The 18349-nt window shown below is 38.8% G+C and overlaps 1 protein-coding gene across 3 annotated transcripts in view; it reads right to left on the bottom strand.

Annotated features, from left to right (window-relative positions):
• The window catches only part of FIG4 (FIG4 phosphoinositide 5-phosphatase), a 132470-nt gene that overhangs the window by 68398 nt on the left and 45723 nt on the right, over window positions 1–18349 (bottom strand). For all 3 annotated transcript variants that reach the window (XM_004044513.5, XM_055392091.2, XM_055392094.2), the window contains 4 exons: window positions 17051–17179; window positions 13951–14051; window positions 12224–12386; window positions 11725–11822 (listed from right to left, as the gene is read on the bottom strand). In XM_004044513.5, coding sequence (XP_004044561.2) covers window positions 11725–11822; window positions 12224–12386; window positions 13951–14051; window positions 17051–17179 — 491 coding nt within the window. The remainder of the gene's footprint in view (window positions 1–11724; window positions 11823–12223; window positions 12387–13950; window positions 14052–17050; window positions 17180–18349) is intronic.

The following is an 18349-nucleotide window of genomic DNA, read 5'->3' as shown; positions in this document are numbered from 1 at the left end:
ATTGAACTCAGCTCTGCACCAAGTGGACCTAAAAGACATCTACAGAACTCTCCACCCCAAATCAACAGAATATACATTTTTTTCAGCACCACACCACACCTATTCCAAAATTGACCACATAGGTGGAAGTAAAGCTCTCCTCAGCAAATGTAAAAGAACAGAAATTATAACAAGCTGTCTCTCAGACCACAGTGCAATCAAACTAGAACTCAGGATTAAGAAACTCACTCAAAACCGCTCAACTACATGGAAACTGAACAACCAGCTCCTGAATGACTACTGGGTACATAACGAAATGAAAGCAGAAATAAAGATGTTCTTTGAAACCAACGAGAACAAAGACACAACATACCAGAATCTCTGGGACGCATTCAAAGCAGTGTTCAGAGTGAAATTTATAGCACTAAATGCCCACAAGAGAAAGCAGGAAAGATCCAAAATTGACACCCTAACATCACAATTAAAAGAACTAGAAAAGCAAGAGCAAACACATTCAAAAGCTAGCAGAAGGCAAGAAATAACTAAAATCAGAGCAGAACTGAAGGAAATACAGACAAAAAAAAACCCTTCAAAAAATTAATGAATCCAGGAGCTGGTTTTTTGAAAGGATCAACAAAATTGATAGACTGCTAGCAAGACTAATAAAGAAAAGAGAGAGAAGAATCAAATAGACGCAATAAAAAATGATAAAGGAGATATCACCACCGGTCCCACAGAAATACAAACTACCATCTGAGAATACTACAAACACCTCTACGCAAATAAACTAGAAAATCTAGAAGAAATGGATAAATTCCTTGACACATACACCCTCCCAAGACTAAACCAGGAAGAAGTTGCATCTCTGAATAGACCAATAACAGGATCTGAAATTGTGGCAATAATCAATAGCTTACCAACCAAAAAGAGTCCAGGACCAGATGGATTCACAGCCAAATTCTACCAGAGGTACAAGGAGGAACTGGTACCATTCCTTCTGAAACTATTCCAATCAATAGAAAAAGAGGGAATCCTCCCTAACTCATTTTATGAGGCCAGCATCATCCTGATACCAAAGCTTGGCAGAGACACAACAAAAAAAGAGAATTTTAGACCAATATCCTTGATGAACATCGATGCAAAAATCCTCAATAAAATACTGGCAAACTGAATCCAGCAACACATCAAAAAGCTTATCCACCATGATCAAGTGGGCTTCATCCCTGGGATGCAAGGCTGGTTCAATATACGCAAATCAATAAATGTAATCCAGCATATAAACAGAACCAAAGACAAAAACCACATGATTATCTCAATAGATGCAGAAAAGGCCTTTGACAAAATTCAACAACCCTTCATGCTAAAAACTCTCAATAAATTAGGTATTGATGGGACGTATCTCAAAATAATAAGAGCTATCTGTGTCAAACCCACAGCCAATATCATACTGAATGGGCAAATACTGGAAGCATTCCCTTTGAAAACTGGCACAAGACAGGGATGCCCTCTCTCACCACTCCTATTCAACATAGTGTTGGAAGTTCTGGCCAGGGCAATCAGGCAGGAGAAGGAAATAAAGGGTATTCAATTCGGAAAAGAGGAAGTCAAATTGTCCCTGTTTGCAGATGACATGACTGTATATCTAGAAAACCCTATTGTCTCAGCTCAAAATCTCCTTAAGCTGATAAGCAACTTCAGCAAAGTCTCAGGATACAAAATCAATGTACAAAAATCACAAGCATTCTTATACACCAATAACAGACAGAGAGCCAAATCATGAGTGAACTCCCATTCACAATTGCTTCAAAGAGAATAAAATACCTAGGAATCCAACTTACAAGGGATGTGAAGGACCTCTTGAAGGAGAACTACAAACCACTGCTCAAGGAAATAAAAGAGGATACAAACAAATGGAAGAACATTCCATGCTCATGGGTAGGAAGCATCAATATCGTGAAAATGGCCCTATTGCCCAAGGTAATTTATAGATCCAATGCCATCCCCATCAAGCTACCAATGACTTTCTTCACAGAATTGGAAAAAACTACTTTAAAGTTCATATGGAACCAAAAAAGAGCCAAGGCAATCCTAAGCCAAAAGAACAAAGCTGGAGGCATCACGCTACCTGACTTCAAACTATACTACAAGGCTACAGTAACCAAAACAGCATGGTACTGGTATCAAAACAGAGATATAGATCAATGGAACAGAACAGAGCCCTCAAAATAACACCACATCGTCTATGGCCATACCACCCTGAACACGCCCGATCTCGTCTGATCTCAGACGCTAAGCAGGGTCGGGCCTGGTTAGTACTTGGATGGGAGAAATAACACCGCATATCTACAACTATCTGATCTTTGACAAACCTGAGAAAAACAAGCAATGGGGAAAGGATTCCCTATTTAATAAATGGTGCTGGGAAAACTGGCTAGCCATATGTAGAAAGCTGAAAATGGATCCCTTCCTTACACCTTGTACAAAAATTTATTCAAGATGGATTAAAGAGTTAAACATTAGACCTAAAACCATAAAAACCCTAGAAGAAAACCTAGGCATTACCATTCAGGACATAGGCATGGGCAAGGACTTCATGTCTAGAACACCAAAAGCAATGGCAACAAAAGCCAAAATTGACAAATGGGATCTAATTAAACTAAAGAGCTTCTGCACAGCAAAACAAAGTACCATCAGAGTGAACAGGCAACCTACAAAATGGGAGAAATTCTTCGCAACCTACTCATCTGACAAAGGGCTAATATCTAGAATCTACAATGAACTCAAACAAATTTACAAGAAAAAAACAAACAACCCCATCAAAAAGTGGGCAAAGGATATGAACAGACACTTCTCAAAAGAAGACATTTATGCAGCCAACAGACACATGAAAAAATGCTCATCATCAGTGGCCGTCCAAGAAATGCAAATCAAAACCACAATGAGATACCATCTCACACCAGTTAGAATGGCAATCATTAAAAAGTCAGGAAACAACAGGTGCTGGAGAGGATGTGGAGAAATAGGAACACTTTTACACTGTTGGCGGGACTGTAAACTAGTTCAACCATTGTGGAAGTCACTGTGGCAATTCCTCAGGGATCTAGAACTAGAAATACCATTTGACCCAGCCATCCCATTACTGGGTATATACCCAAAGGACTATAAATCATGCTGCTATAAAGACACATGCACACGTATGTTTATTGCGGCACTACTCACAATAGCAAAGACTTGGAACCAACCCAAATGTCCAACAGTGATAGACTGGATTAAGAAAATGTGGCACATATGCACCATGGAATACTATGCAGCCATAAAAAATGATGAATTCATGTCCTTAGTAGGGACATAGATGAAATTGGAAATCATCATTCTCAGTAAAATATTGCAAGGACAAAAAACCAAACACCGCATGTTCTCACTCATAGGTGGGAATTGAACAATGAGAACACATGGACACAGGAAGGGGAACATCACACTCTGGGGACTGTTGTGGGGTGGGGGGAGGGGGGAGGGATAGCATTAGGAGATATACCTAATGCTAAATGACAAGTTAATGGGTGCAGCACACCAGCATGGCACATGTATACATATGTAACTAACTGGCACATTGTGCACACGTACCCTAAAACTTAAAGTATAATAATAATAAAAAAAAAGAAAAAAATACTTAAAAAAAAAAGAAAAAAAGAGAGAAGAATCAAATAGACACAATAAAAAATGTTAAAGAGTAGATCATCACTGATCCCACAGAAATACAAAATACCACCAGAGATTACTATAAACACCTCTATGCAAATAAACTAGAAAATCTAGAAGAAATAGATAAATTCCTGCACACATACACCCTCCCAAGACTAAACCAGGAAGAGGTCAAATCCCTGAATAAACCAATAACAAGTTATGAAATTGAGGCAATAGTTAATAGGCTACGAACCAAAAAAAGCCCAGTACCAGACAGATTCACAGCCAAATTCTACCAGAGGTACAAAGAAGAGCTGGTACCATTCCTTCTGAAACTATTCCAAACAACAGAAAAAGAGGGACTCCTCCCTAACTCATTTTATGAGGCCAGCATCATCTTGATACCAAAACCTGGCAGAGACACAACAAAAAAAGAAAATTTCAGGCCAATATCCCTGATGAACATCGAGGCGAAAATCCTCAATAAAATACTGGCAAACCAAATCCAGCAGCAGAGCATGGTGAGTTTTTCTAGAACAGCTGGCATATGGGAAGTACCTTATAAAAATTTGCCATTTTCATTATTACCCTGATCAAGCCTTCACTTAGAAACAAAGAAAAACAATTAATTTCACAATAGTGAGACTGAAATGGTGTTAAGGCACTATTGTTGGCATCAAAATTAGATTGTGCTGTTTTCAATCATGGAGATTACTTTTCAATTGTCATGAATTTAATGAGATAACTACTGTAGAAACAAAAAGGGGTAGCCATCGAGCACAGCTGAATACATCAAATGAAATAATTAGATAAGAATTAAGAACAGTGTTAAATCAGTTTAGGATGAAAATAAATTTTGCTTATTTATATATCGGAGAAAATTAAATTATATATCTGAAATTTTTCTCAAAAGCATTTAAAATCAACTAGGGAAACAAAATCTTTTTGAAATGCTTATATCAAATCTGACATTTCGTGGGATGGAGAGGAAATGTTGTTTGAGCAACCTTCGTATCATCTCTGTGTGAAGAATCTGCTGTATGCCTTGTCTGTCCATAGTGGAATAGTGTTAGTGGGTTGTTAGTCAACCTCTTTAGAGCCACAGACCCCTAACAAGTAAAGGAAAACTACTACACAAGTGATTTTGCATAACATTTCTTTTTTCTTTTTTTATAAAGAGACAGGGTCTCACTCTGTCACCCAGGCTGGAACGCAATGGTGCAATCATAGCTCACTGCATCCTGGAACTCCTGGACTCAAGTGATCCTCCCACTTCAGCCTCCAAGTAGCTGGGACTACAGGTGTGCATCATGCCCAACTAATTGAAAAAAAAATTTTTTGTAGAGACTGCATCTCCTACGCTGCCCAGGCTGCTCTCAGACTCCTGGCCTCATGCAAGCCTCCCGCCTGTTTCCCAGGTCACTGGGATTATAGGCATGAGCCACCACATCCAGCTGCATATCATTTCAAAGGGTTCCAAGATCCCTCTAACAGCCATGCATGGCCCACAGATTAAAAACTTCTGATGTACAGTTATACTTGATCCTAGGTTGGCCTTCTGTTGATACAGTAGCAGCATTGAAGGCACATGGATTGCTGCAAACTGTCTTTCAACCAGTGCCTCAAACTTTCACAACTGGGAAGAAGTTTGCAACACAGGGTAAAAGAGAAATGAAATCATGAAAAGCATTTCGCTTTATTAATTTCTTCATATGGTGGTAGAATAAAGAGTGAGTATCCCCTAGGTATTATTCTATACACACATGTATTCTTTGGCTCTTTAATCACAATTAATAAGGTCTTCTACCAAGTGGCCTGGATAAACATCTTCTTTAATCCTATGAATAAAACTAGTGCTATAAACAACAAAATATTTTCCTATTCCATGAAACAGCAACTTAATCTCCAAACTATTTCTGTAGCTAACTTCTAGTCATTGTCAGGATTTTTATTGCAATAGAACAATAAACAAGTACAACTTTAAAATCCACTGACTGACCTTTAAATATTCAAAGAAATAAATGTACATGTGAGATACCTGGCAAAGAATACATTATGATCACATGTATATGACAGTATTTTTTGAGTGTGCACAATTAATAGAGAATTATTTCAAGCATTGTAGACATGAATCTCCATTTAATGACAGCTTTTCAACCACACTATACGAACTCTGTAAAACATGAACTTATTTTATTTTATTTTATTTTATTTTATTTTATTTTATTTTATTATTGAGGCAGGGTCGTGCTCTGCCTAAATCCACTAATTTAAATCTAGGTTTCTAAACCAGTAACACTTTATAATTTAACACTTTAGCAATAATTTATTTCCATACTAACAATATCTTATTTTCTATACATTTACTGGAAAACTGTCCATGAGCATTTTCACTAAAGTTTTCATATTTTAAATTTGCAATTATGTATACTACAGCTACTGTTTAATACTAGGCTGAGGTTAGAGATTATCCACCTTACATTATTCTGAGTTGATATGGAAAGAGATGTGAATACGAAACTTCTGAATTAATATGAACAAATGTCTAGAAAATGATTAATATCTGAATGATTTATTTTACAAAGTCAATCCCCAGTGGGATACAATTACAAAGAGCAACACAGGAAGAAATAAAGCTGACTGCCTCACTGTTTCACTCTTCTCCCCCAACTGCCAGTTTGGGGACATATTCCTCCATACTCTTGATTTAAAACACACACACACACACACACACACACACACACACACACACACACACACACACACACACACACAGAGGTCCTTTGAGCCCATGCATGTAGTTATACAGTCCTCTCCTAGGAACTGTCTCTTCCCCACCCCAAGCTTTGCCTCCATCCTGGGTGATATGGTTTGGCTGTGTCCCTACTCAAATCTCATCTTGAATTGTAGCGCCCATAATTCCCACGTGTTGTGGAGGGATCTGGTGGGAGATAACTGAATCATGGGGGTGGTCTCCCCCATACTGTTCTTGTGGTAGTGAATAAGTCTCACAAGATCTGATGATTTTATAAGGGGTTTCTCTTTTCGCTTGGTTCTCATTCTCTCTTGTCTGCCGCCATGTAACACGTGTCTTTTGCTTTCCGATATGATTGTGAGGCTTCCCCAGCCACGTGGAACCGTGAGTCCATTAAACCTCTTTTTCTTTATAAATTACCCAGGCTCAGGTATGTCTTTATCAGCAGTGTGCAAACAGACTAATACACTGGCTGACTTTCAGTATCTCCACCTCCTTTTCCATTCTAAATCCCCATTCCCACTCTCACATCTTACACCAATTCATTATCACAGGCTGCTCTTTCTTCAACATTTCTTACTCGTGACCTCTTTTATTTCCACACTGCTTGCTTTAAATACCCCACCTCGTGAGGACTGCAATCCACTGACATCTCCACTTTCTCCAGCAGCCCTGTTCTTTAAGCCCTGTCCTTACTTGGCTCAGATTTCATGGACCACTTCGATCACAGTATTGCCAAAATCCAAAATGCCTTTCATCCTGTCTTTTCATGTCACACCTGTCTGGCAAAACTAAATAAACCCAATGATTATTTTACCTGTGCTTATATTCATTCACAAGCCTGCTGGAAGAAGGCAGGCAAGAGCAAAATGGTTCCATTTAAGGAATCATGATCACCAACTTGAAATTGGCTCTTGGTACTTCCTGCAGGTTTCTAGTCAACTTACCCTCCCACGTACAAAAGACTTAAACCTTCTCCACTCCCTTCAAACCTCCACTCTCAGCAGATGACCATTCCTCCTACCTTAAGGAGAAATTAAAGCCATCAGAATGGAATGTGCATGCTCACAAATACACACACGCCCGAACCCTTACTATTTTCTGTCTCTCCATTAAAATAATTCCAGCCAGGCGCCATGGTTCATGACTGTAATCCCAGCACTTTGGGAGACTGAGGTGGGAGGATTACTTAAGGCCAGGAGTTCAAGGTTGCAGCGAGCTATGATCTTGCCACTGCACTCCAGCCTAGGTGATAGAGCACGACCATGCCTCAAAAATAAAATAATAATTCTGCCATGTATGCTTCAGATTTCATCATTCCTACTTTCTTAAGTACATGAAATCACTGATCATTCCTTTTCTCTCCTGTGTCATACAACTATCCCTTTCACATGTATCCTCCCCATAGACTTTTAAACATATCGATATGATCTCTTTCAAAAAATAAAAATGCCATCTTTCACTGGGTACTCCTATTGGGGGAAAAGTACAACACTTACTCACTGTTATCCCACACTCGGTCTACTTCAATCAGTGCCCTCCATGATGCTAACACTAATGGACAATCTTTCCATCCTCATCTTACTTGACCCCTCAGCATTTGATGCTGTTGATCATTTACTTCCTTCATTGTGAAACACGCTTTCTCCTGGCATTCCTGACACAGCACTTCCTGGTTTTCTTCCTACTCCTCTGAATGTTTTTTCCTCTGACTCCTTTGGAGATTCAGCCACTCTAAACGGGCATTAAGAGCAGGAGATCCCCAAGACTAGCTCTGAGGTTTTTCCTTCTCACTTTATACTCTCCACATGGGCATCTCATCCATGCCCATGCCTTCAAATGTCATCTGTACACAGAGTTACAAAAATCACCTCTGGGCCTAGACCTCTCCTCTGAGCTCCAGAACCATGCCCTGACCTGTTACCTCCATTTAGAGGACTCAAGCATCGCTTCTCGGCCTTTTGGCTAAGAACAAGTGTAGAGGACGCAAGCATACCTCAAACCTCACTCAGCATGTCCAAGCTACACTCATGATCTTCCCCCAACAAACCCAGTCAGTGTTCTGTATTTCAGTGAATGGCATCACCATTCACCCACCTGAGTAAGCCAGAAACCTGGGAATTGAGCCTGACATCCCCCACTCCCTCATTTCAAATCCAGCCCATCACCAACTCTACTGACTGTCCACTTCTCTACATCTCCACCACACCACCCTGGTTTAAGGCATAATCACCTCTTTTCTGGACAATTATAACAGCCTCCTATCTGGTCTTCCAGCATTGACGTTAGCCTTGTACCGATCCATTTGTTTACTATGTTGAGGTCACAGTAATCTTTTCAAAACATAAATCTGACAATGATCCTCTCAACCATGCAAGACGCTTAATGACTTTCCATTACTCTCAGGAAGAAGGCCAGGCTCATTAATGCAGCCTACAATACTCTGCATGGTCTGGCCATAACCATCTCTTTAGCCTCATCTCAAAACAAGCATCCTGTCCTCACCCTCTGGGCCCCAGCCACAGGGAACCCCCTTTTCTTCCTCCAACCCACCACACTTCCTCCTGTCCTAGGGCCTTTGTACATGCTGCTCTCTGAGTTGAATACCATTCTTTCCCAGTGACCTGGTTAATGCCTCTTCCTTCAGGCTGATGCTAACTCATCCCGTCCTCAGGGAAGACTTCTCTCCATTATAAACTCTTATTGCACCATTTACCTTATATTGTTGCCTCTGCATTACCTCACCATCTCCTACAACAGGCTGTTAGCTCAAGGCAGGAGCTGTTTCTAGAACTGCCTTTGCACAGAGGAAACTCTCAAAAATACTTGTTAAATGACTGACTATAAGATGTAAGGAAGGGACCCAGTTTCAGTTTTCTGCATATGGCTAGCCGGTTTTCCCAAAACCATTTATTAAATAGGGAATCCTTTCCCCATTGCTTGTTTTTGTCAGGTTTGTCAAAGATCAGATGGTTGTAGATGTGTGGTGTTATTGCTGAGGCCTCTGTTCTGTTCCATTGGTCTATATATCTATTTTGGTACCAGTACCATGCTTTACTGTAGCCTTGTAGTATAGTTTGAAGTCAGGTAGCGTGATGCCTCCAGTTTTGTTCTTTTTGCTTAGGATTGTCTTGGCTACATGGGCTCTTTTTTGCTTCCACATGAAATTTAAAGTAGCTTTTTCTAATTCTGTGAAGAAAGCCAATGATAGCTTGATGGGGATGGCACTGAATGTATAAATTACTTCCTTACACCTTATACAAAAATTAACTCGAGATGAATTAAAGACTTAAACGTAAGACCCAAAACCATAAAAACCCTAGAAGAAAACCTAGGCAATACCATTCAGGACATAGGCATGGTCAAAGACTTCATGACTAAAACACCAAAAGCAATGGCAACAAAAGCCAAAATTGACAAATGGGATCTAATTAAACTAAAGAGTTTCTGCACAGTAAAAGAAACTATCATCATAGTAAACAGGCAACCTATAGAATGGGAGAAAATTGTTGCATCTCTCCATCTCACAAACGACTACTATCCAGAATCTACAAGGAACTTAAACAAATTTACAAGAAAAAAACAACCCCATCAAAAAGTAGGCGAAGGATATGAACAGACACTTCTCAAAAGGAGACATTTATATGTGGCCAACAAACATATGAAAAAAGGCTCATCATCACTGGTCATCAGAGAAATGCAAATCAAAACCACAATGAGATACCATCTCATGCCAGTTAGAATGGCGATCATTTAAAAGTCAGGAAACAACAGATGCTGGAGACGATGTGGAAAAATAGGAACGCTTTTACACTGTTGGTGGGAGTGTAAATTAGTTCAACCATTGTGGAAGACAGTGTGGCGATTCCTCAAGGATCTAGAACTAGAAATACCATTTGACCCAGCAATCCCATTACTGGGTATATACCCAAAGGATTATGAATCATTCTACTATAAAGACACATGCACATATATGTTTATTGCAGCACTATTCACAATAGCAAAGACTTGGAACCAACCCAAATGCCCATCAATGATAGACTGGATAAAGAAAATGTGGCACATATACACCATGGAATACTATGCAGCCGTAAAAAAGGATGAGTTCATGTCCTTTGCAGGGACATGGATGACGCTGGAAACCATCATTCTCAGTAAACTAACACAGGAACAGGAAATCAAAAACTGCCATGTTCTCACTCATAAGTGGGAACTGAACAATGAGAACACATGGACACAGGGAGGGGAACATCACACACTGGGGCCTGTTGGGGGGTGGGGGGATAGGGGAAGGATAACATTAGGAGAAATACCTAATGTAGATGACGGGTTGATGGGTGCAGCAAACCACCACAGCACTTGTATACCTATGTAACAAACCTGCACGTTCTGCACATGTATCCGAGAACTTAAAGTATAATAAAAAATAAGTAAATAAAAATAAATGACTGACTAAATGGACACACAGGGTCACAGGCTTCCTTGGTTTTTCAGTAAACTCATTTACATTTATTAACCATCCTCTCAGAATAACCTCAGACACTACTAGATTGTTGGACACCACCAAGAGCACATAACATAACAACAGCCTTGCTTTTCATACTCTCAGGGTCTTCTTGGCTTCTGACTGAGAGTCTTTCAATTCACTTGGCTGCAACAGATGCAGATAAAACTTATTCTGTGGTTCCCTGCCTCCTATCCTCAGCCTTTGACCTGTATGCCCATTCATATAGATAGATACGCTGACCAGTCAGTGTACTCTGCCAAGAAAGCAGGGAACTATGAGGCTAATACCACCTTGTCTGGGCTTCTCACATGCCCACCTGATCCTTCAGTCACAACAGTACCCCAGTTTATGAATCTAGCCTTTGATCCTATTACTATAAATTAATTTGCCCAGGGGAGCTTATGGATTTTCAAGGGAGATGACTATAAAGGTGAGGCTGTGACAGTTTGATTTTCATGCTTCTTTCTCCAAGTTGTTCTGGAAACTAAGGCAGAAATTTGACCTATATCTAATTCACACAAGGAAATCAGGACACAATGATTTCCTGATATACTGAATCACTCTACTCCCTTAGAGATATACTACTCATTTTTTTCAGCCATGCAGAGAAGAAGCCACATGGAATCTGAGGCCAAAGAAAAGTGACTCAGCTCAGACACAGTGAGCCGTCCCAGCATAATAATCTGCACGTCTCTCCACTAGGAAGAGGGAAAGCATGGCTTGTTAACCCCCTCTGTGTTGAGGAAGAGGCTTCCCAGAGTGTCTGAATCTCATAACCAAACAGATGAGCACATCATACCTTAACTAAATTCAAGATGATGATGGGAGAGCCAAACCTCTGGAACATCTGGTCAAAGTGAAGGGCAGCCACATGTGCAAATGGATCTGCCTGATCCACTGAGAAGGAAAAAAGATGAAAAAGCACCTGAATGAAAATTGCAAAGCAAAATAAAAGAAGCATAGGGTTGTTTTTTTAAAGAAATGCAATTCAACTAATCTTTCAATAGTTTCACTTCCCAAATCCTTCTTAAGGTGCTCACTAGACACTTATTCATCATGTATTTATTACGTTTGAATGAGTCTTACATTTCTGAAGCAAAATAAAAATAATTTACTAACAGTCAAAATTAAACATAAATTTATTGCATAAGAATAATGGAAATTCCTCTTCTAAATTATCTACCTTCCAGGACTAAAACCTCCTGAAAACCTAAGCATTTATGAGATTTCTGTGACAACAGTTCATTATCTCTAAATGTGAGGACAGGAGTTATTATTAAAAACATGGCTCCACACACATGTAATAGGTGGTTTAGGCATCATAGTTGAAATGTCCTGAGACCAGTATAAGGGCACAGATCCTCTAACTTGTACATATGAAGAATAACTTCCTGCAGTGAAAGACATCACAGAAGCATCGCAGAGTATTTGTTCAGTCTCCACTTCATTTGCAACATCACCCTGAAAAGAAAGGTGCATCGAAAAATATTTTATGTTATTAGAAATGTTTAATGAAATAACTTTCAATGAAGTTATAATTCCTATTCTTTCAATGAAGTTATAATTCCTATTCTTTGAAAGTCTTGAGAGGTAAATATTGATCAATATTCAATATGCACATTAGAAAAGCAAAACCATTAAAACATAATAAAGAAGGCAATTAAAAGTAGCAGAGAATAGACTAGAAAAAAACAAATTAATCTCTAATAATACAAGTCAGATAGGAAACAGCTGGTTTAAATAAATGGGAGAGAGGGAAAGAAATGACAATTACATGAAATTATACAGGAGGCGAGGAAGACTAGAAGAATATCAAAATTCAATTCTGAAGACCAAAGTGAAATGAAAGGAGTGAGATTCAAATAATGCCTAATGGACAAAAGGAAAAAATAGGGTTTTGAGGTACTTACAGAAGTATATAAGGACATAATAAAGAATAATTTTAGAGGCAGTAATAACATGTCTGATTATCCTTTGAATATTCAAAAGTAAATAATATAGCTGCAAAATTCTGATATTTTAAAGCACCAGCTGTAACAATTTTCACTGTTGATATAATTTTAAGAACAATGTTGCTATTTTAAGCCAGGATCAAAACCCAGTGCCTCATTCAATCTGTCTACCGAATCACACATCCACTCAAGACTCAAGTTGTCTATTGCAAACAGAGACAGAGCACTCAAAGGACAGAACACAGCTGATGGAAGGATGGCTGCATTTTTGCTGTTGTTATTTTCTAGCGATGAACAGAGAAAGGACTATGGGCAAAAAAGACAAAGAGGGCAAAGGGTTTCCTGAACCTTGCTCCACTTCGTCTTCTTATCAAGAATTGACTTCCCGTGATGAGTGCTGCCTTCTACTTGGGTGGAGGTGCTTTGCTATTTTTGTCTCTACATTAAACATGTACCGCATTTCACATATTATAGAAATGGCTCACCCTCCACAACATTAGACATTTTATAATTCCTCAAAGCACTGCATAACTCTAAGATAGCTGACTTTTCAGAACATCTGTATATTAGTCATATTTCTCACATGTTTCAGATGCACTGGAGTATTAATTATTGTCAGCCCCCTACATCCATGGGTTCCCTCCACAGAGTCAACCAATCTCAGACAGAAAATGTAGTTAGGCCTACGATGGTTGCATCTGAACTGAATATGTGCAGACCTTTTTATTGTCATTATTCCCTTAACAATACAGTATTAGAACTATTTGCATAGCATTTACATCATATTAGATATTAGAAGTAATCTAGAGATGATTTAAAGTATACAGATGGATGTACATAGGTTATATGCAAGCACTAGGCCATATTATATAAGAGACTTCAGCATCTGTGGATTTTGGATGGGAAGAGGGTTCCTAGAACCAATCCCTTGTTGATACTAAAAGGCAACTGTATTCTCTTGATAATATCCCAAACTAAGAAATACCACTTTTTAAAATTTCACTGTGCTTCTACATCAGCAAAGCTGAAATAAAAGGTTAAAAGGTCAGTGAAGATACTGTTTGTCATCTTACCTCACAGTTTGCACCTCTTTTAAGAAAACGGGTGCCAGCAAATTTACTGGATCTTCTAGCTATTAGAGTGACATACACTGGTCGTCCATAGATCAACAGCTCTTAGAAATCAAGTTAAGGTTGTTTAGCATTCATGACTGTCACATAAGACCAAGAGAGTCATTATTCCTTAAATAAACGTTTAGATACAGCTTGTCCAATGGCTTAAAGAACACCAAAAGCTCCACCCAAGAATGGAACAGCACTTGATCTAATGGTTCTTCAGAATTGCAGTGCAGCTACAAAGGGAAGGCAACATCCAACCTGACTAAGGACTGCTTTCCATAAATTTCAGAGGAAATGGTAACCAGGTGTAGGGTTACCGGCCAAGGAAAGCCCTATGGCCAAGTAAGGATGTAAACAAGTACAACTAATCCTTCTGATATGGTTTCGCTCTGTGTCCCCAGCCAACTCTCATTTCGAATTGTAATCCCCACGTGTCAGGGGAGGGTCTGGTGGGAGGTGATTGCATCACGGAGGCGGACTTCCCCCTTGCTGTTTTTGTGACAGTGAGTTCTCACAAGATCTGGTTGTTTGCAAGTGTGTGGCACTTCCCCCTTCGCTCGCTCTCTCTCCTGCTCTGCCATTGTGAAGACATGCGTGCTTCCCCTTCACCTTCCACCATGATTGTAAGTTTCCTGAGGCCTCCCAGTCATGCTTCCTGTTAAGCCTACAGTCAATTAAACCTCTTTTCTTCATAAATTACCCAGTCTCAGGTAGTTCTTCATAGCTGTGTGAGAATGGACTAATACACCTTCCTTAGTCTTCCAAGATCATACACCTCTCAAAGAGAACATGTGTCATTTAATAGGCTGTTTCAATTATGAATAATATGTAATACTGAGGGGACAAACTGAGTATGAGACTCTAAAAGCAGTCAAAATTTGTCACCTACCTGCAAATTCTGAACACTGAATAATTTACTGTGAACCGCTTAACCAATATACAGCTTACTAGTTACGTTGCCTTACTTAACTTTCTGAGCCAAGTCTCATCTTCTATAAAATGGAGTAACAGTAAAGTAACCAAAGGTGGTCAGGAGGACTAGGTGAAGTAATGTGTGTACAACTAGTGCCTGGCCTGTAGTATTCATAAACTACTCTTATCGAAAGCTACTCTTTTTATAATCATATAGAGTTCCAGAATTCATTAAATGCTTGATAACCAGGAAACTAGATTCATTGCTTAAACTTATGAGCTTTAAAATGATCATCTATGATGGTGCTCACTATTTTAAAAAAACAAACATTTATTATGTTTAATATGTGCCAGGCCCCGAGTTAGCTCTTGGAAATACAAAACAGCTTAGAACTATCTTTTAGGAACTACCTTTAGAAATTGTAGCACATTCTTTTTGGTATCCTTGGTGGTGAAAAACCTGTGTTCTTCCCAGGTAGAATTTACTTTTGGAAAGAGAAAAAAGTAATTCAGGATCAAATCTCTTTATGCAGTAATGATCAACCAGATAATACCACTCACTAGTTGAAAGTGATTATAAAGTAATGAGCCTGATTTTAAAGTGTAGCACATAAACCTCACTGATCTTCATTTCAAAATCCCTCTGTGCTTTTATCTAGCCTGTCGTCCCCCTCACAGAAGGCAGCCCTGCTGCTCTTCAAGGCTAACCTCGCCAGCTGTGCCCTTGGCACCACTCCTCTCAAATGCTCCTGGTACAAGAAAGCATAATAATGGTCAGTCACATTCACCCACTTAATAGTCTCAAAGCAACCACTCCTTTAAATTTTTTTTTGTACATTATTATTATTATTATTTTAATACAGATCTGTAACTTCGGTTCCAAGTACCAAGGGGGGCCAGGGCTGGCCTGAGTGGGGCCTCACAGTGCGCTGGACAAAGTGACTGGTTTTTCTCCATAAATAAGACAAAGAAACCCTGGGGATCTGGAGAAAGATGTGAGGCCATTAAACTGCAAATCCCAACTGAAAATGAAGAGCAAAAGTTTCTTTTTCGGTTCTTTTAAATGTCTAAAGAGAATAAAACTAAGAAAAATACAAATCCATTACAAACACTTCTTATCTGTGGGGGGAAAATGTACAAACACCTTTTTCTTTAAAAGCCTAACATACTACAAAACATGCTGAATGCAAAAATGCCCTACATGATCTCAAAAGGTGATAGAAAAAATCGAAAAACCACTTCTAGATGGTACATGCTGCCTTCTTAAACCCCATAATTGCACTTTATTAAAAGGCTTCAATGTAGCTACAAATTAATGAGACATGAAGCTACTGAAGGAAATAAAAGTTTTTACAAAATTGAACTCATCAGCTTAACCCAAAGCTGAACCTACTTCTCTTTAATCTATTTTGCCCTCTTGCCTGGACTACTGCAATCTTTTCCTAACTCATGTTCCTTGTTCTAGTTTCATTTTACTTAATCCAGCTTGAAAACGGTTGTCAACTCAAGCATCCTAAATACTACTTTGCAAATGTCATTCTTCTGCACAAAAACTTTCAAAAGTTTTAGCACCAAACCCAAAGTCCTCAGCTTGACCACCAAGGCAATCTGGTGACTGGCCATCTGACTCCCACATACCAATCTCCTTCCCACTATATCCTACCTCCCGGGAGTTTTATGCACAAGCCATGAGAACACTCCCACATGTTTTTCCACCTCTACACACACAGTGTTTCCCAGGCTGTGATCTCTCTCTCTCTGCTCGGCCTGCTGATCTCTCTCGCTGCTAAGGCACTGACTTTTGTTTAGGGCCCAGGCCAAGTTCAACTATTCCCATGGGCCTGTCCCACCCTCTCCAACTATCACTAATTCTCCTCCTTCTCCCAGATAAGCATGACACTTATTACCTATATCACATTGCATTTTCTTCCTTGTTATTTATTCACCTTTATGTGTATATAACAGGCCTGTTCAAATAGTCTGCATTCTTCTTTGTATTTCTGCTACATAGTATCATGGGCAGGTTTTCCTGTTGGGGTGCACAGAGTGGTATTATAATCATATAATTCATATGTAGCTGTCTACAAATTGATACATCATAAGTTTAGTAATATGTATCTTACTTTTTTTTCAGGAAGGATACTTGACTGCCCACAGAACCCATGAATAATATACAAAAGCCAGTCATGATGCACAGTACTTTTAATTATATCCAGAAGTTCACCATTCCATACATATTTCATATAAGGCTCACTACAGATCCCAAATACCCCTGAAAAATAAAAGTCTGTATCAGTCCATAAATACATAAAATATTTTGTATCAATTAAAAAAAAGGTTGGTATCAGAAAGATACGGAAATTGGCTGACATTCAACTCATTTTTAAGTTAACTTCTGTTTTTAACTTCAAAGTAACATGCTTGGTTAATAGCATTGCCATTTTCAGTGGATATCATTCCTTTCATGTCCAGAACATTGTGTTGATTCTGTAAAAAGTCAAAGAAATCCCTTTTCTGACTTGTGAGAGTTCTTGAGAGAAAAGACAATGACAAGGAAATTGAGGACATGTTACAAATATATAAATAAAGTCAAGAGGTGGCAGGAAGTAGCGGCTGAACACACGGTTATGAGGTCAAAGTTCCTGGATCCAAATCCTGGCTCTGCCTCTCATCAGCAGGGTCAGGCACAATCAAGAGTGTTACTTAGAGAGCACGGCGCCTCTGCTCCCTCACCTGTACCATGTGGTTGTTTTAAGGATGAAATGAATTAATAATGCACGTAAGGGGCCTAGAATAAGCCTAGTGTATTACAAATACTTCCAATAGGTGGCAGTTATTATTATGTCAGGCCTTTTCTCTATGAATAAATTAATTTCATCAAACATAATTTTAGCATATCCAGATAAATGTATTAAACAGCAATGAGTTTTACAAAACTTACATGAAGTGAAAAATTAAAAGTATGTTTATAAGATAATAGCTTAAAAGACTGTAATGGTTCTGAATAGCAGTTAATAAAGACCTTTTTTTTTTCTCAAAACATGATCTGTTAAGAGTATTTGTTTATACACTATACCACACTTAGATTTGATTCATAAAAGCTAAACTTTCTCTGCCCTTTCAATGCATTACACGAGAGAATTAATAATAAAGACATCAATAGGAGTCCTGTTTTGTCACTTACTCTGTGACTTCAGGCAAGTTACTTAATGTCTTTGAATTTCAACTTTCTAAACTAGAAAATGATGTTAATACTACTCACCTCAAAGATATTGTTCAGATTAAATAGTATATGCAAAGTACCTGACATGCAGTAAAGATTATTTTAAAAATTTATTGTTTTCCTTTTCAACCTACTCTCATACCTTCTACCCTCACTCCCTGTTTCTTATCAGTTTACCCCTGTGCGATAAGAGAATAATCTCACCTTCAACAAAGATGT

This window comes from Gorilla gorilla, chromosome 5 (genome assembly GCF_029281585.2).
Source record: "Gorilla gorilla gorilla isolate KB3781 chromosome 5, NHGRI_mGorGor1-v2.1_pri, whole genome shotgun sequence".
NCBI lineage: Eukaryota > Metazoa > Chordata > Mammalia > Primates > Hominidae > Gorilla > Gorilla gorilla.
The sequence above is the reverse complement of the archived record's forward strand: the minus strand, read 5'-3'. Positions and strand labels throughout refer to the sequence as shown.